This window comes from Rhipicephalus microplus, chromosome 2 (assembly GCF_043290135.1).
Source record: "Rhipicephalus microplus isolate Deutch F79 chromosome 2, USDA_Rmic, whole genome shotgun sequence".
Classification (NCBI taxonomy): Eukaryota; Metazoa; Arthropoda; class Arachnida; order Ixodida; family Ixodidae; genus Rhipicephalus; species Rhipicephalus microplus.
In genome coordinates, this window is record NC_134701.1 from 228,170,531 (window position 1) to 228,190,490 (window position 19,960).

A 19,960-nucleotide genomic window follows, 5' to 3' on the forward strand; every position below is an offset into this window, starting at 1 on the left:
GAACAAATACATACTAAGCATGATTAGCGCACAATTATCGCACACGTATTTCAAAAAGGAACTTCACCTCCACATCGGTTAACTTAGCGCTAGCTCAACGGGCCGTAAAACACCTAAAGTAGTTATCGCTCAGTTTTCAAGCGTACATATACTATACGAGTGACCTGCGCTTTAGTTCAAACCACGCATAACGCTTCATTTCAGTTCCAACTCCAAAGCACGCGGCCGAAGCGGAGCTCCCGGTCACGACCGGGCCGAAAGAAACATTCCAGAGAGCTCTTAAAGTGTAGGCGAGCTCTAGGAAATGCCGCGTCTGCGATGCACGTCTGTAGAAACGTTTCTCGCTTCGCTAAGTGGCTGGAAGCCCGGCTACGATTCCGCACGCCCCGGAGCGCTGCATTGCCGGGCTTATAGTAGTTCGCGCGTTCCCTTCTTCTCACCTGTGTAGCGGAACTCGCCCGTCGGCAGGCACGTTTCTTTCTCGGCGCATTTGTGATCTCGTGCGGCGCAGTCCTCAAGCGCGGTTCGGCCTCTGTGAAATGGGTCTGTAAGCGTGAAATGGAACTAATTCACGCGTAAGGGGAGGCCGAGACGGAGCCCTCGACTCGCACGAAGGCCTGCAGGTATGAAGAAGGCTCGAAAGCTTTATGCGGGGTTAGCGCGCTCCAGCGAGGTTATGCAACTCCGCCCTGAACCGCCATCATGGACACAATTTCGTTTTTTTTTTTCCTTGTTCCTTGAAGTTACGTGAGTTTTAGAAGGCTGCAGTAAAAAAAAAAAAGCTCCATGTCTGAGCCACGGAACGTTGTACAAACATGGACTGTTTGACTGTGTGTCCAGCAGAAGCGTTTGCCGCGTTTTACTCGAGTGCTGCATCTGTGTCAGTTTAAAAGCGATTCGCCAAAGGGCACCATGAATGAAGAGAACCAGAAACAAGGCACATTACTCGGCGCATTACTGCCGCTATGTATGCAATTGCTACATACAGTTTGGCTCATGACATCACTTGATGATTGGCTGGCGAATCTGCACGAATTCTTTTTGAGTTACACAGCTATAGCTACAGTTAGTGAGGAGTACTAATGGTACTTCGTACGTTTATAATGCATTGGATGAACTTGGTTTCTTAAGAAGATTATAAGATGACAGGACGCGCTATACAGAGCGCTGTGATGTGCTGCTTCAATAATCCAGACTAGCTGGACTGTGACCTCTACAGTGTTCCTTTCATGCAGCAACCAGCCCCCTTGAACACACTATCATATACTTTTATTTGTGACACTTTAAACGTGAGTCTGGTGAAGTTTATTGTAAGAGATAGAGTCTTCAGGCTGTCTTGCATTGTTGATCCTTAGTTCCTGATGTTCTTTCCTGACTAACCTCCCTGTTGTTTGCTACCCCTACGACATTTCCCTGGTTTTCTCTGCTATTACGAATACGTATTGCCTGGAACCATCACTACTAATAGTGCACTCGTAGTCGCACATGTTGGTTATACGTTAGCTACAAAGTATCAGCAGCATGCTTCAGCTAAGTCTTACCTTTCTTTCTTTTAGAGTTAGGGCCGCAATTGATCGAAAGCTTGTGCGAGAAGGCTGATAATAGGCATTCGATAATTTAACTCGTTATCAACCCACACCGCTTCAGGTATCAGTAGCGTGTGACGGCCTTTTCTGGCAAAGGCTTTCGTTGGTCGTCGTGGCGGCAACCTTGCTCGGATACTTCACATATCTCGTCACCACGGTGGCCGCCGCCGACGTGGGTGATTAGAGCTAACGAACTGTCGCGGCCCACTGTTCCCACGGAGGCTCTTCGAGGCTAAACACCACGCGGCGTGGAGAAACGCCATAGAAGAACAAAATAGCAAAAAAAGGAGAGGTGTAGAAGCAAGAGCGCAGAAATAACGAGCTGGTGAAAGAAGGCACGTTGAAGCAGCAGCACCACCACCGTCGATGCAAGCCAATGAGCAAGAGCCGCCTCTGCCAACGGCACCGGCAACAGGCACTAATTTGGGGCGCGACGGTATAGAGAAAGCATCATTGTACGAAAAGGGGGCGACCTCCGGAAATCCGCCGTGCGCCCATGATTGAGAACGAAACCCCCTCTCCTCTGCGGAGAGCCACCCTGCCGCGTTCCTGGCCCAACTCTCTCTTACCTCTCGATCTGCTCTCGGCCTCGGCGCTCACATGGCCGCACAAACAAGCTCGCCGGTGAAACGTTTGGGAAGGAACGAGTTAATGAGTCGTCTTTCTCGGCGAGAGGAGGCGGCGGCGGGGGAGGCAAAAAAAAAAAAAAACGCCGACGAGGCCGACCGCCCACCCACCCGCTGTATACAACCACGAGCTGCGCGCGATAAGTCCGCTGCTCCGTAACGCTGGGCCCTTGTTATCCGCCTGCTCGTTACGGACTGCCGTAATATGATTGGAACGGCGGCGCGTGGCAGTTGTTGACGAGTCGCCCCAAGGGGGCACGAAAGAAACAAAGCAAAGCGAACGGGGAATATCGTATACTATAGCGGCGACGGTGCTTCGTCAACGAGCCTGCCTTGTCAACGAACCGGGCACGCTCCAAACTAAAAAAAGAGAAATGAAAAATCCGAGAGTCACGTCGGTCAATGAATGCTAAGTCATGGCAGGAAGCAGCTTTTTTTTTATATGTCTACACCTTCCTTCCGGCTGTCTCTTCGCCCTCTGTCGTCTCGTGTCGCGTCAGTGCTTTTTTGTTGTTGTTTTGTTTTTTTCCGTTCGTTTCACGTCGTTGACACGTCACGGCTTGTATAGTGAGAACAGGCGGCCGCCTTGGTCGAGACGGGGCGCGGCAGATGCATTCCTCGTACACATACTCTCGCGTGCCGGTCCTCCGCTTCGGTCTCGGCCAGAGCAAGTGACGCGGGCGTCGTCGTGAAACGAGAGAACGTCGCTTTGGCTGCAGACCCGGCGAACGAAGCGGACCAGTCGCGCGGCTAATGAAGGAGTTCGATTGAGGAAGAGAGAACGGCGCGCCGGTGTGTCTGTACTACGGGTGGCGCAGACCGAGGAGCCCAATTAGGGGGACGACGAGCTGATGAATGAGGAGACGAGTGGCGACGAGAAGAAGAAGTGCCTCCTCTTCCTGTTACTCCGCGGGAAGTTCAACCGAAAAGGAAAAAAAACAAAGCTTTCGAGGGGAAAACGGAAACCGCAGAGCACCGACTTAGTCGTCTGTCTCTAAAAAAAGGAGACGCTGGCGTCGAACTGAAGTGAGAATATAAGTCGCTATAGCAGGAAATAAAACAGGAACCTAAGATGCAACTGCAAAGGAGATGCATTAAATGGCGCTCCGAGACTCTTTTGCATTTATTTATTGTCTTTTTATTTGAAATAGGCTAACGAAAACACTGTGTAGAGTACCTTACTGATGTGTTTGGTGTCATTATATTGGGTGGTGGCCTTGCCGTTTTTTGTAGTCACTAAATGAACCACTTAAAAAACAGCGCCAATAAAGAGGGACAAGAGAAAGAAAGAGACAGACAGCGGCACTGACTTACAACAAAAATTTATTTCCTAGAACCGCACAATATATACTTGGGCAGATCTGACAAAAAAGATAAATACAAAACAAACAAAACAGAATCCACCTAACAACCACGTAGTTAGATGGATTCTGTTTTGTTTGTTTTGTATTTCTCTTTTTTGTCAGATGCTGCCCAAGTATATATTGTGCGGTTCTAGCAAATAAATTTTTGTTGTAAGTCAGCGCCGCTGTCTGTCTCCTTCTTTCTCTTGTCCCTCGTTATTGGTGCTGTTTTTTAAGTGAATCATGTCGTACCAACTCGCCCAAGCAACCGCGTTAGCCACTAAATGAACACTGCTACTTTTGACTCATGCGCATAAAAATGGTTGGGCGGGTGGTCCCGACATTCCATGACCTTATTAACTAACGCCGCCATAGAAAATGATAAATACGGAAGCATTGCTTAAACAGCCTAAGCTAGCGGCGCCCATGCGGCCTGCGTAAAATAGTTTACAAGAACATTTCCTCTTCTATTCAACTGGCGTTGCTATGCAGTTTTATGCGCATCCAATAGTGAGCGTTACTTCTTACTTCCAGCAAAGCAAACAGCTGTATAAATGCATGCCGGTACATTTAATCTCGACAAAATACATCGATAACTTCATTAGTTTGTACCCAAGCTATCGGGTTTGCACCTGCTGTGCACATGCTCTTGGCTGCATACATATAGCTAATCAAAGCCACCTACGGCACTCTGGACATTACTCCAGGGGTGCTATGCAGCATGAACCGAGCTTTCTGGGCACACGAGCTATAGGGCTTATAAACAATAACATTGAAAAACTGTGTCTTGATTAGATTTTAATAAAACTGTCAATAACTGTCTCGGTTGCAATTAACAAGGTATCGATTAGTATAAAACTAATACGGTAGTTTGATTAACACAACTATAATTACTATCATATTAGTAAAACTTAATTAGCATGTTTTACTTGACATGTTCATAATTAGCGTTGCGTTAATAATATAGTTTAATTAGCGCGTTCATCAGTATTATTTATTTAGGACGGTCCTTGCTTCATATGGCTTCATTAGAATGGCCTTATTAGAATGTTGCATAACTACCATCGTCTTAGCGTGGCTTGGCGTAATTTTATCGTTCATAGCATGTCCTGTCCTAACTAGCAAGGCCAAGCCAACTAGCTAATTAGCCGGACACACGTGTTCGCAGAGCCAGTGAAGAAGGCGCGCACCGGCTGAGCAGCGCGCTATGTACTGGCTGGCCAGGATTATACACATGGCCTCGGGTTTAGCGGTGATCATGATGTTGTCAGGCGCTCGGTCGGAGCTAATCTCGGAGGTCACCATGCTCATTATTGTAAAGGATACCTAATGTAGAAATCACAAGATTCAAAATGAATTTAAACAGACCGTGCTTTTCACAAATAGCTTCAGAAAAAGTTTCTGCCACTTTTATTGCACTTCTGCACTCAGTGAAACGACAAACAAATGAAAGGTGCCTGTAGTTTGAAAACACCACCCAACTTTGTCGACCGTCCTTGACTCGATGCCGCTTAATATCGTAACCATGAAATGGAACGCAGCCTGTTGAGGGGTGAACTTGACCTCTTCGTACTGTTGACTCGTTCAAAAGGGGATGTCGCCAGAGGTCGGAAAGATCCCGAAATTTATCAAACTCGCGCCATCCTGCATAACGCTCCAGGCCGTCAGGCCTACTGATGTGTACCTGCAGACCATACCGTAGGTCTCTGCAAGACTACCCGCGGGAAACTGACCAGAACAGCCACGTGTTACGTGTTCAGATGATGTACTGTACATTTACGCAATAAACAAAAGAAACAGGCTAGTTGAGAATGCTCATCCACGTGTGTTTGAAACACCTATAATTCACAGAATATTCCGTTATAATTCGCAACAGAGGTTCGCGATTCTCATAAGACATGCATGGCGTGAGGGAAGTATGCTGACAAACACCAGTGGCAATGTAAGAGACACTTTGGCGTAGCATTTGTCGGCTTTGTTGGTTCAAAACTCGGCCGAACAGGTGTAAACAATCGCATATCATCACGTCTACCGCCACAACATTCAACGTTTTTTTAGGGAGTTATTGCTCTGCCTAGTTTCCTCGTTTTCATAAATATCGTCTAATAGTTGAGATCAAAGGTTTCGTCTAAATTATAATGCGGAAGTAACTGAGATTAATATTCTACAGAAACTGGTAATTGAGTGTCCAAAACGGCACTCGTATAAAAGCGCTAAAAACACAATCGTTATTCACACCAAGGCAAGACTAATGTCGTCTGCTCAATTTGTGCATCATGTTACAATTAAGGGACATTGCTTATGTAGCCGTTCTAAATAAACGATAAGGCACATGAACAATGGGCTGCTATTTATATTTAGTTAACGTTTAGGAGCCATAATTAATAAGAAGCCTTAATTATTCGCACTGATAAAAGAGGGAAAACTGATGTGAAAAAACAATAAAGCACCTGAAAAACTGAAGCGAACAAACAATAAGTCTATATTTCACTAAAAATATAGAATCCCTGCTTCCGGCTTTTCTAAATATTTGCACTGATACAGACAGTGAAAAGTACAGGCATGACTTCATTTACCGCTACATATCTTTGAATGCGAAATTAAAAGAGATCGCACATGATTTGAAGTTTACACCATTTATTCGCGATTCACGTTCAGCACTTACTCTGCATACGAAATATGGCACCCTGCAGTCTAAGGGCAACCTAACAAGCAGTCTTGAATGTGCACGTTATCTGAAAAGCGTCCGAGCTGCTCACCATGGAAACCAAATCAAAAAAGCTTACTTAAAAAGTGCTCCAGCCGCGATATTGATGACATGCTCGCTGCGCAACACCGAAAAGTTGTTTAATCAACTAAGTTTTAGCCGTGTGAAGCAGCAAAAAGAAAGTTAGGTGAAACGACATTCAGATCTCTCATAAGCTACCCACTTTATAGCGAGCTCCTCTCGCAACCGGCGAAACTCGCTTAGGAAACCAAACGTAAGCAATTGCCCTAATGGCTCTTGATTGAAGTGACAGGGCTTTCTTTACCCCCGCAAATCTTTTTATTCGTGTTTTCTTGGCCGCAAAGTGCTTGCGCCTTCATCAGAACCTCTCCTCTACGTCATACACGCGGCGCATCGCGTGGCGCCCCCTACGCGGCGAGCAGTGCCTATGTACCCCGCTGAGCCATTAGGCCCATTGTTGACCCAGTGTGGGCGTGCCTCGAGCGACTAGGGTGGCCGCGGTGGCGGAGTGCGTCGTCCAACTTCGTTTCTCTCTTTTTCTTTCGCTTCAATTGCAACACAGTAAATTTTTTTACACCCTTAAGGGTGTAAACTGGCTTGTCGCCAGAGGAACACCCTATGGGTGTTTTCAGATACACCCTACTGAAAGGGTGTTATGTGAACACCTTAGACGAAGGGTGTCGAGCAAAATGAAAATTGGGGTGTTAGGGTGTTTTGAACTGGAACACCCTTTTTCAAGGGTGTTGGAAAAGTGTGCACCCTCTGCTATATCGATAGGCGTGCGCTGCAGTGTTCCGCTTCAGGGCAGGGTGAAGTCAATATATATGTGCACGAATATCCATGGCTATATATCGACTTCCACAGAGCACTAACGGGTATGCACGGCACATGTATGCACGGCACATGCTAATATATATAGTACTCAAAGCAGTGTGCCTGTCTATTGCAGGATGCAGAGAATACACATATTTCAGCAACTTAATTTGCAGTTAAACCTGGCATGGCTAAATCAAGGTTCAGTCTTACCAAGTTAAAAATATTGTGCATATATAAAAACAACAGTGCTATGTAGATGCGCATCGCTCTCACTTTTAAAGAAATCTGTTTTTGATGCATTCTAGAAATAAATATGGATTTGTGCAGACTAAATATCAAGAACAAGTACCACAAGGCAGTTTTTCTCTAAATTATTTACATTTATTGCAAAATTTTACACATGCTTCTTGCAATGTGCATTATATCATAATGGCCCACATAATCTAATCTGACCATAACCAAGGCAGTGTAATGTTATTTAGATTAGCAAACAAGCAGCAAAAACTATTGCACAATAGTTCTGTCTTGCAGGAATGTAATATGGTAATAACTAAAAAGTTCAATGACCATGGGCTATTTGACAGCATGTGTGCCCGGCTATGCAAAAGGAGAAACATGCACGACTTGTGAAGCGAATGCAAAATAAATTAATGCGGCACTAAAAACGGCAATAATAATCAATAAATTTTCAATCACTAATACAATCAAACATAAAAAATATGCAGTAAGGCAAATGTGCAAGAACATTACCATATGGCATTATCATATGACTATGTGGATTTTACGACAATGTTTAAGAACTTCGCAACAACAGATCTTGGTGTTGTCTTTTCGAGCTCAAGAAAAAATCTTTCGAGGACGACAAGGGTGTTGAACGCTTTAAAAGCATATTGAACATTGAACAACCAGTTTGCACACATAATTGCGACAAGTCCTTCCTCTGCATTAGTCACTTGAAAACACTTTGTCTGGTCTACCATCAGCCAGAAAAACTCTGCATCTTCAAGGACGGCCCCATTATAAGATACACATGGCGTTGCTGGCATGTCGTCCTGTATAGGCAAAGTGAAAATGCATAAGACTTCACTGAGTGGCTTACTTCAAATTCTGTACAGTTTAAAAAACAGGTTTAGAGCACTTTAAAAGACACAACTTGTGTTTTAGCATTACAGATGTGATATCTATCATTAACAACAATTTCAATGTGTGCAGCATAACTATGGTTTAACTGGGAGATTAAAACAATATAATGCATCTGACAAAATGAAGGGAACAATTGTAGTGTCACAAGTTCTCTAGGCAATCACAGTGCAAAGCAATGAAAATTTATGCATCCATTCGACATACACAAACAAAAAGCTGGTATTCACTGCCCCTTAGCGTGCACAAAACTTGCCTCATTAGGGAATAGGGAAAGAAAGAAAGCCTCGTTCAAGAATTTCTTCAGACATATTTAGTTATTCTACATCAGCTAACAAAAATAACTGTGTTATACTTGAAAAATAAAAATTTCTTCCTGAAAAAATAAAAACATTCCTTGACACACACAAAAAAAGAACAACAGCAGGAGAAGGTGATGTAGATTGTACCATATATTTTCATCCTTGTTTCATCTTGAAATTTATTTCTACTTGCTGTAAAAATCTAATACAATGCAGCTATAACGCTCATCACACTGTTATTCTATGTCTGTGTATTTAACCTGATACTCAGATTTTTTAAACCCGAGTATGGAGTGCATAAGGTTAAGGAGCACTCAAGAGTTTGAAAATGTCTCTTGTTTTGCAGACACAATAATGGTGGTGGAGGATAGCCTTGTGTAAATTTATTTAATGCACACTGCTTAAAAGCAAGACATGTCACAAAGCAAACAAAGCATAAAATGAGCCTGGGGCCTTGCATTCATATATTAATGGAATCAAGTCACAAAACTAATTCGTGATTACACTGATCAGATAGAGAGAGAAAGTATATGCTAGCAGGAGTTACTGCTGTTTTGCAAAGCCAGATGCGAAACAATGTTTAGAATGAAAAAAACACCATCTTGACGTAAAATGGAACCTAAAGTGAGTATTGCAAGGCATCATTTAAAGCATATGGACGCAAAATTGCAAATCAATGTCATGCACTTGAAAAAAAAAATACTGGCTGACTGACCTTCACAATTCCTTCATTTACCTCGGTCACAGCTTACAGCCACAAAATTATGTTTTACACGTTATCTGTCGCCATCTCTAAATTTGGTATTACAGTCAAACCCCTTTACGAGAGACACTGATATAAAAGACAAACGGGTATCCGAGACACCAGTGTGCCTACACTAAAATATGGGCTGATAAGAAAATGCGTACGAGGCACCCTGCTTATAAGAGACATCTTGTATAAAAGACAAGAATTGCCATACGAAGCATGCCTCTTATAAAGGGGTGTAACTGTACTGGCATTGCTTTGTCATAACTTGACCATTGGCCTCTGCTAGCAATAGTGAGTTCGCTTTGATTCAGTTTGTCTAAATTTTCATTTGCTAACATGCAGTGACATTAGCTACTCAGTGTTTCATATACTCACAGTCTCTTGCACAAATAAAATTGAGCATGCTGACCGTTCCTTCACATTCTCACAGACGATTTTCAGAGCTACAAGTGCCATAATATCTGCAAAAAATAAAATTATGCAAGGCTATTTTATTTGACAGTAATAAATAATTTCAAACTGTCATAGGAGGCAATGAAGCATGCATTTCAACATCTAAAATGCTTTCTAAATAAGCCTGGAAAGGAGAAGATGCAAGCTTGTCATACAAAATTTGTAAAGAAGCGGCATAATCTCAAGAAATTGGCTAGAAGGGTAATGTGTTGACTTCAATCACAATTGTATAAAACACAAATGTGATAGCCAGCTTTCACAGAACACGTGAAAACATATTCTTCATAGGAATGAATCTGGTAATTACACTTTCTTTGAATATAGATTAATTCTAGCCGTGACTTCTACAAAGGAGGGCCATCAGCATACTGCTAAGTATTCCCTTGTGAGAAAAATATTCTTCGTGGCCCTAAGAAAGGGTGTTACATTTAGGAAAGGGCCAATGGTGCAAGTGTATTGAAATGTATCAAAAGGGTGAGTTGGGGCAGATAATGTGAGCTCATGAATTAAACAACAATAAAAACATAAAAAAGGACTTCATACAGGCATTTCTGATGTTCAGCTATCATATGTGTCTTTCATCCTTTATGCTGTTCAAAACAGTAAGTGTAAAGTTGGCAGTCTGTACAGGTTCATCCATTTATCAGATGTGTAGCACTTGAAAGAAAACATGGACAGCACACACAAATGAGCTCTGAAGTGCAAACTTAGGGCACATTGAAACAACTTTTCTTACAGGTTGTGATACATATGGCCTCCTAATATACAGCCTCCTGTGATTTGACCTCCTGTGATAAGTTAGCCTTCTGATACATATGGACGCAATTCCACTCTGCTAGCCTTTAAGTGAGGAGCTGCATAAAATCTCTTTTCCCGAGAGCAAGGATGTGTGGCTGCCAACATTTCAAGTACCCTTGCATGTGTGTGCTGCGAACAGACTTTTCAGGGCCATTTTTCTTCAGCTTCTACAATTATTAGAAGCTGTGTCATTACAAGAAAGCAAGAAGTGATACACAAATAAAGCAAACAATAAATTTGAAAGCACTGAATTTAAAAAAAAATCATAAAAGGTATACAAAAGGTAAGTAATACATAAGTACACAAACATGTTTTACTCTCTCTGCAGATTTATATTTTTAGAATGAAGATGAGCTATTTATGATAATGCAGATTGCAATTTTAAGTACCACAAAAAAAAGTAGGTCAACACAAGAACATAATGCTAAAAAAGTATGTGACCTGAGCAATGTAACTGATTGAATTCATTAGGAGTAAGCCAGAGTAACTCTGATTTAAGTGGCAAAAGCTCCTTGAACAGCTTGGGCTAGTTTCATGAAAGACAGGCAATTATTAGGATCCTTGATAGGGAAAACAATAAAATTATTTGCTGATAAATATTATAGTATACGGGAGAGTGCATGCATATTACATTGTGGAAAATTAACTATGGGGTTACCGAAAAACTGTAATCTAATGTCTTACAAACCTAGCAAGTACGCAGTTATCCTTGTCTGTTGTCTTCCCTGTTTTTACACAATCATATTTCAAGTATCGAGTACAATCCAAGCTGAAATAAAATTCTCATGAACTCACGTCTTGTTCTCATCCTTTTGGGGTCCATTTGACGTGCTCTCTCCAACATTTGCCTCGTGTTTTCACTACAACGTATTTTCTTCATCACTGCCAATTGGGTTAATTTATCGATGGCTGTTGAAACCTTCCCGACTGGTTTTATGTCGGTCAGTCTTGTAAAGTCATTGCAAAACTGCATAGAATAAACAGCGAGCAACATTATAAAACAAAATGTCAGGCCTTTCATGATGAGCAGCCTCACCTACATAATTTTTCATATATTCTAAAATAGTTTCTGGCGGCACCCAAACAATCTCTCTACAAAATACAAATAGAACATTGCCCACTAAATATATGTCCTCGATCATGAAATAGACAACATTCAAATAACTATACAGTATGCGCTCAAAATCAAGTCCCCATGTTTTTCTTATCTTTACTGCCAGCTCGTTTTCATTGAAGCAGCGTCATACGAAGAAAACCGAGGCCTAATGTTTCCACTTTTTTCTTGCGTTTAGAGCAAGAGTCTTGTTCTGGCAGACTTGATGCCTTCAGAAAGTATGTGAGGGATTATTGGTAAACTGCAGCTATAGTACAAAAGTAATATGCCGCGGGGTGGCAGCAGGCAAAAGGTGTTCAACACTCATCGCAATAGCTTAGAGCATGCAGCACTGGCTAACACTCCCAAGTTTAAGTGCACACATCCACCCCAATTAAGTGTACAGGAGGAAGGCTGGCACTGTAGCTCGACTGGCAGAGCATTATATGAGTTACTTGAAGGTTGCAGGCTGGGACCCCAGTGGCAACAAGTTGTATTCTTACCCAGTTAAATTTCTTCACTTTTATATAATTACAGCAATACAGTTAATAAACCACAGATGTACCCTACCTAGAAGTGAAAAAAAGCCAACGTACTCGCTGAAAGTCCATCATATAGGGGTAGTTCTTTTTCACATCACGAATCGTTTTCGTCGCAACGTCAGGAAGCCTCTTCCCAGCTGTCAAGGCCATTAACTTTTCCACGAGTTGCTCATCCGGCAATAGTTTTTTGGTTTCCAAAACAAGTCGATCTTCATGTTTGGCAATACTGTCATCATCTTCTGCTGTTAGATCTGTGATGCTCACACTCTGGAATTGGAATCAAATTGCAAGCTATTGATGAGACTATTCATGCAGCTTTTACAAATGGGTGGGATTTTCTGTGAGCACGGTATTAAACTATCCTCACCATTTTCCCAGCTTTTTTCCTTTGAAGCTCAGTGGTGCCTCCTGTTTTCTTTTGGGCACCGAATTTCTGGCGACTTGCTAACACATCTTCATGATCATCCAGCTTCCTTCTTAGGTTTTTATACTTATTGCGGAGGGCTACTTTCCAGGAGTCCTGTCAATTCGGAAAATGAAGGTGCTCAATATATTCATGTACACAATGATACATGCATACCTGGCCTTTTCAATGAATTTCTTTTCATAATAAATACACAAACTAAAATTCAAGCACTATAAGCCCACTGATATCAGTGACTTTAAAACTGCTGGTAATGAAATGCACTTTTGATAAATATATCCAAAGCATTCACTAGTTGCAAAACATTCACAAAATGTCTAGCAGCACTGCTTATTTATTAAAAAGTATGTCTCACAGATAAATGGCTGCTGCAATACCCTGACTAAAATTTAGTAGCACGCTCACTTATCCACTCGTCTGGTGATTTATGTAGCTGCAGGACATTTGAGCCTTAGTATTGTGTATGCGGCCATATACAAGACCCCAACTTGTTGCTACTCATGACAGCGGCTGCGAATAAGAAAAGTGACCACTACCAATTACACCCTACAGCATATGAAGCTTAAGACTATGACCCCACGAGTCCCAGCTAATGAAGAACCCTCTTTTTCTCTTTTGTTTTCGATTTTACATATGAATCTGTGCACAATAGTCTTTGTAATTGTAAGCATCATACAGTGTCACTTCAATGCAAAATTAGATTTTCAAAATTGAACATATGTTTTATTAAAGTGAATGTTGTTATATCAATGCATTGTGAAACACTGAAAAAAATGTACCCAAAACTGCTTTTAAATGTGATTAAGGAGCTTTAAGGAACATTAGGGAGCAATGTGATTAAGCGTAAGTATCACATATCTTACAGCATAACAGTACTTACGTGCCCACTTCCAATTACATCTTTCAGCTGTGGATACTTGTCAAGGAGCAGGGTTGTCACCTTACTGTAGAAACAACGCGTTGGATACCTGCAAGACAGTTGAGCATCGCAGCTTAAGCTGTCACAACTTGAAGTTTAACAGGGCAGGACACTATATTTAAATGTGCACCTCTGTGTACTCACAGTGTGTACTTGGCCATTTCATTTTTCAGGATGTCAATGATTTGCCTGAATGTAGAAGGTGTTAGCAGCGGAGAGCTTATCACTTTTTCATGGAGGGCACCAAGGCTGGGTAGTTTAAAATTTATGCCATCATTATCCCCTGAGCCGAGTGGGCTGTAAAAAATGTATCATGATGCAAATTACCGCAAGAAAAATAACACTTCGGGTAATCTTTCTGCTCATGCACACGTTAAAAATAAAGCCAGAAATTAGCAGATATTTGGGCTGAATAAAACAAACAACAAGAAACCTGCAGTAAAAGCAACACAAACACACTCAGGCCAAAAGTGCTAGACAGCAGTTTATATATCAGCAGTTTAAAAGTTTATGAGTCATTCACAATAAAACATCTAGCTTGTCTGCTTGATTTATAGTGTTCTCAAGGCTATAGAAGCTGAAAAAGTGAGTTTGCAATAGATATTAACAGTCAAGTTGAATGTCATGGCTGGATTGTTATTGCAATGCTTTAAGTGTGCCTCACATCTATAAAAACAGCTCAAGTAGTTTTGATCAAGGTGGAAGATAAGAAGAACATGACTAGAACATGCATTTCTTACTGCATATTCATTGCACTTCTGCAATTCCTGAACGCACATGTGTAAGTGTAGCTCTAAAATCGCCATGGCTTTGAGAAGACTGCAAGTCATTAACCAATCAGTGTTCTTATCTTCTAATAATGCTTTTGATTAGAAAGTTATACAATTAAAAAATTACATTATTTGAAATATTTCAACAGAATATGACTTTGTAATAATACATGCCAAATGAACACAAATATTTATATAGCCACGAGTAATGTTGCAAAGTTTACGTAATAAGTTTTTCAAGTTTATTTAAAGGATTAAGCTATGATGACAAGATCAACACATAAGCACTAGTGTGACTGGTGAACAGCTGTTGTTACTGTCTAGAGAAATGGTGACGTACATTCGTGTCACAGCTCTCTAATTATACCAAACAGCTATCATTCCTTCACAAACATGTTAAATAACTGCAAATGAGGTACCCTCAAACAACACTGCATAATTCTTATGTAATGCTTATTGGTGATAATTTTCATTTCAAGTTGATCTTTTCCTAGTTTGTTGATGTATCATTCCAAATTGAATATATTCAATTCAACCTGGTTTTTATTACTCGGAAATGCTTCAATATGGTGAACTAATATTTGCACATCTCTACCCATAACTCATAGCTGTTCATACTGCAATTACAAATGATCCTAAAAAAGCCCTTACCGCTCGACAGGCTCAATGACCATGCTTGGTGTGTCTTGCTCACCAGTTTCAACAACAGCTTGTAATGTGCCCTGAAAGCAAGGGAACGAACAATAATGCAACTTTTACATGATACAAATAAGGGGAGGACAACCAGCACATTAACCATTTCACTACTGTCGATGAGCATGTATCTGTCATGAGACTTGGTAACGAAATGAGCCATGATGACTGCACTTTTTATCAGCAGACGTTAGTCTGCAATTTAACTTATTATAATAAGGCTATATTCATGATACTTTTGTTCCCTGATGCCAGATGGCTACAACTGTTTATGTTGGGCTGTTTAGGTCTCGTTTTTCATTTTTGAGAAATCCCATATATTGGTTTCATTGAAGACACTTTTAAGGTATTACTTTCATGCCAATAGTGAAGTAAACGAACCCCACTGAGTTGAAACAGTGGCACCATTTCAATAAAAAACAAATTATTAATATTTTCACAAACTCAGCAAAGAGGATATTTTTTGTTTTCTTCTTTTCATATGTTTGCAGAAGGGGCAAATAAATTTCTTATATCTGCAATCCATGGCCTCTCACAAGACTGAAGGCATTTGCTTGAGAACCATTTTTCAACCAGGAGGTCAGAAAATCGTAATCACTAATGCGTTAGTATACGCATTTCTGCAAACTGGCCTGGTTCTTGCAAAATACCTTCTGCCACCTTGCGGATCTCCAAAGAACTCATTTACAATACCTCATTGACATTTCAGAAAGCTAACAAGACCCGCATACAAGTAAAGATCCATACTATGGGCTATAAACAACATTTTTATGTCTCATTAGGCACCCTAATAAACTCCGCTGCACTCCATTGGCAGTGTTGTTCAATGGTACTTCGCTAGCTGTTGGTGAGTAGTGAGTAATAACATAGCAAGAGCAACTTAATAAGCTGTATTTCGTAAAGTTGCAGTGTTACGATAATTGAGAGCTCCATCTTTTATTACTTTGGTCAGTAAATGTACTAGATATTGCTTATAGCATGGAGATATTTAAATACACGCCAGTCTTTCACAACACATTCTAGAAACTGTAAACCTATTGCTATAGCTCACACTGCCATCATTTATTATATTACTGTAAGCCCTCGCGGGCAGTTTCAGGGGTGGGAATGCACAATATACAATATTGAGATACAATGCATAGCATAGAGGGCAGCGGCAAGTTGGTATTCATACATTGCAATGACGAGGTGGTAGGTATTTTACAATAATAACGGCAGAGCTGGTTTAAGCTTTTCATTGCACCTGGTAGTGCAAGCAAAAATCGGCATTTCCATGAACTGGTACACGCTCTCTCGTACTATTTATGCACTGTGCACAAGAAAACTGCAATGAAACTTTTCCCCTGTCTAAGAATAAACCTCTGGCGCAGACACTTTGCCATTTCTTTTTGCAGAGAAGTGAAATGTTTTTTTAGCCTTTTTATATTTTCAGAACGGAAAATATCAGGACCACCCATCTTAGACAAATGATAAGCTGTCTACTTGGGTATTTTAAAATGTTGGCAGACTTTTTACGACCAGATTCTGCTTTGGCGCACCATTCCATTTAAGTTTCACCATTTCCTCTCCACGGGTCATTTCGGTATTATGCTGTGCTTCGTGCCGGCCAGGTGCGATTACTTATGATTTCCCACTAGAACTTTGATATATACGGCACTAAAGCCCAAAATTAAAATGCTAATTGAACAGTTTTAAATTTGTCACGTGGTCGTCATTTTAGCTGCAGAAAGTTATTTTCGCTTCGCCATCTAGTTTGTGCGAAAACGACAGGAACCAGCGTATCATAGACTTTTTATTTTAAAAAAACTGCAATGGTCAAAAAAAGGCACCCTCCTAAAATTGCGTGAGTGCACGCAAGTTTGTGTCGCACGCAAAAAAAAAAACATAACCAGGGCCTTGCATGCCAGCGTGCGAAAAGCGCAGATAATAAAACAATTTCTTCAATACAATTTTTTTAATTTAAATAATACTTCAAATAAAATACTTCAAAATTTATTAATTCATTCCCTGCTATTCCACAACACCGATTTCACCCGCACCTTCCGCGAAGAAACACTGCGCTTGACTCAAGTCCCCCTGCTTTGCTGCTCACAATCACACTTCCTCTTTCACCCACAGCATACGTGTCCCTAGCCGTAAGTAATATTCCAACAAAATGTACTCAAATCAACATAAGCCGGTAAAACTTAAAAAGCAGCTAGATCGTAACATCCGCAAAGGATTTGTACCATATTCGATAACTAATCTAGAGAAGAGCATCAGGCGTTAGGACTTAACATCGGACTTCTAGAATGACATCAGCTGATAACAAACTCAGACATTTCGTGCCGTTTTGCTCTCGCTGCCAAAAATCACTCGCGCCAACAGTTGCAACTGATCATCAAAACTAAATAACTGATAATTTAAATATTTATAAAAGAGCATTTAATCTTAATAATATTAAACAATAAGAACGTAAAACTCAGAAAATTTACCTGTGACGATGAACATGACGGCGCTTCATTCCCGCTACTTTCTTGCTGTGCCATAAGAACGATTTTCGACATATCGGGTATGCTGTCTTCAGTAGCGAGGTCGACAAGTTCATTGAACAGAGGATCCATTACCTGCAAACCAACCCCGTATATTGTCAATGAACTGAAAAAGATGTATGAGGGTTTGTTCGCTACTGTATGTTCCTAGATCGCGAAGACATGGCTCAGCTGCCAGCACGCATGGCCTGTTGGAGACACGGCCTCCGGAATGCCTTGCACACACACACACACACACACACACACACACACACACACACACACACACACACACACACACACACACACACACACACACACACACACACACACACACACACACGCGCGCGCGCGCGCGCGCGCGCATGCACGCACGTACGCGCACACAAACACGCACGCAGGTACGCATAGGCATCTTTACTCGAAATAAATTTTCGACTAATCCCCTCACTATGCAATTCTCCTCACGTACACTTGAGACAACTCCACAACTCGCATCATACACGCTATATATGTTAATTCAACAATACAAAACACTCGAGAGCGCTCCAACTTACAATACACTCTAGATCGACCATAACAGAGGTTTGTGTACGATAAGAACAAAAGTGACATTCTTGAAAATATTAAAGCAAGCGCCTCACTACGTTCTCATGCTTTATTTGTGCATTCTATGAAAAGTGGTGTGCGCTGCCAACCGTTCAAAATCAACGAACTTTGTTGAAGCGAGTGTAGTTCAGCCGCATGCTCAGCGAACTAAGTTCAAAAGTGCACGGCGAACTCGTTCGGCCACATCGCAGCCGATGTTATCTCGAGTATCAACACGTTTTTTTTTTTTTGTTGTGGTGTGTGGGAGGGGTGAGTTAAATTACATCAAGGAGAGGTTAATGCGGTCAGAACGTGAACACAAGGCTTGCGACCATTGACAAGCCTTCAGTGAGGCCTAGCTACGATGTCGATACGCGAAACATGTAGTTGCCTTTCGACATACTGTCAATTCGGGCACGCGTACACATGTATGAGGCAGACAATAAAAACGCATGAGTTGTAAAATAATACAAAAACTTGCACGCTTAGTTTTCCTCTTAGCAACACTGTTTCGGCAAACCGGACCCCACTAACAATAGTACAGAAGCGCACATCCCCAGCCTTTAAATACGAAACTACGCAAACTCGCAGCAAAAAAAAAAAAAAAAAAACGGGCCTCAGCTTTCAACGACGATTAAAAGCACTTATCGCTCTCAACAAATACACAGTTGAACAAATAAGCAGTCACTTACCTGAAATTTGCTGCAAGACAGTTGAACTTGCGACCCAAGGACAGGACATGTGGCAATCGCATGTTTGAGGGCGACCACGGAACCTTCTTCCAAGTGGTACGTCCGCTTTATCTGAATGTGCGGTACAGTCAGCAGACAACGGATCGGCGGCATCTCGGATGACGCAGCGCACAAAATTTACGTTCCAAAGTCCTCAGCGCGAGTGAAGAAAATGCACGCCAAATACTATTCAAACGCTTCAGCACTCTGCGAACGGCGCAGATAGTCACGTTTTCAACGGCGCAGTTATCAAAATGGCGCGCACTCACGAGTACTGACGGAGGAGTGAAAGCTTGCGGGTGTGGAAAGAGATGCCGAGAAAGTGCGGAAGCATCACACCTTCTATATGCAATGGTATCTCCCTCCGCGCTCGCTTCTCTACGTTGAATTTGAGGGGGCGGAGAGGGACAGGGGGTAAACCATGCTTACATGGACACGACCTCTCTGACGCGTTTGCTGCTGGAGTCGTCACTTGCAAGCGAACGTAACCTTCCAAAGACGCTGCCACTCTTTCTCTCTCGTCTCCTTACATCTTTCATCCCCTCTTCCCGAAGGCGCTGTGCCCTGCCACGGCCGCCGGAGAAAGAAGTAAAAAAGAAGGGCCAGCAGCCGTCGTCGTGCTAACAGCGCTCCCGAAAGGAAGTGGTAATGGCGGCGTCTCCTTCTTGATCAAGCACATCCTATATTCGAGTAACGCGTGAGAACGGCGTGCGCTCGTCGTGGCTGTTGAATTTGAGCCTTTTGAACTTTCCGGAATGTCGTTTGAGTGTCGTTTGTAGAAAAATTATTTCAAAAGTACCTCTCCTTCTTTCGATACCAAATTTGTTCCACATGTAAATATAAAAATATTTACACACATGTTGAACCTTTGCGAGTGTGTGTTCATTTTTTGTGCATTTTCTTGATTGTTCTTGTACAGTTTTCTGCGAAGCAAAAAGTGTATATCATGATCTTTTCATATGAAAATAAAGATATTACAAATAATAACGTTGTGACAATGGCTTTATAAAGGATTTCCTTGTTTGTGTGGTGTCGATGACACCATAATCTTAAAAAATGCAGTACAACATACACTTTGCTCCACTCAAGTCTTTTTAATATGTAAGCATGGATGCATTTAATACTCGTGCCACACGGGCAGAAAAAA

The 19,960-nt window shown here is 41.7% G+C and overlaps 2 protein-coding genes across 4 annotated transcripts in view; one reads left to right on the forward strand and one right to left on the reverse strand.

Annotated features, from left to right (window-relative positions):
- The window catches only part of LOC119170328 (LIM domain transcription factor LMO4.2), a 108,107-nt gene that overhangs the window by 5,587 nt on the left and 82,560 nt on the right, over positions 1-19,960 (forward strand). The window lies entirely within an intron of this gene.
- Positions 7,459-19,753, reverse strand: LOC119165296 (uncharacterized). 2 transcript variants are annotated; one of them, XM_075876867.1, is made up of 10 exons: positions 18,775-19,753; positions 17,459-17,590; positions 14,943-15,013; positions 13,666-13,818; positions 13,483-13,570; positions 12,546-12,698; positions 12,233-12,445; positions 11,339-11,510; positions 9,668-9,753; positions 7,459-8,151 (listed from the first exon to the last, which is right to left on the reverse strand). In XM_075876867.1, exons 1-10 carry the CDS (start codon positions 18,925-18,927, stop codon positions 7,870-7,872), a joined length of 1,503 nt encoding a protein of 500 aa, XP_075732982.1. In that variant the 5' UTR covers positions 18,928-19,753; the 3' UTR covers positions 7,459-7,869. The 2 variants fall into 2 exon arrangements, 1 of the variants encoding a protein (XP_075732982.1); XR_012886774.1 differs by lacking the exon at positions 11,339-11,510 and having other exon boundaries at positions 8,015-8,151.

Bases quoted from the DNA above. Each gene is read 5' to 3' on its own strand.
- LOC119165296 (XM_075876867.1), bottom strand. From the start codon at position 18,927: ATGCCGCCGATCCGTTGTCTGCTGACTGTACCGCACATTCAGATAAAG. The intron at 13,819-14,942 runs GTAAGGGCTTTT...CATTTTTTACAG, and splicing joins GTCATTGAGCCTGTCGAGCG to CCCACTCGGCTCAGGGGATA. The intron at 11,511-12,232 runs GTACGTTGGCTT...TATTCTATGCAG, and splicing joins ATATGATGGACTTTCAGCGA to TTTTGCAATGACTTTACAAG.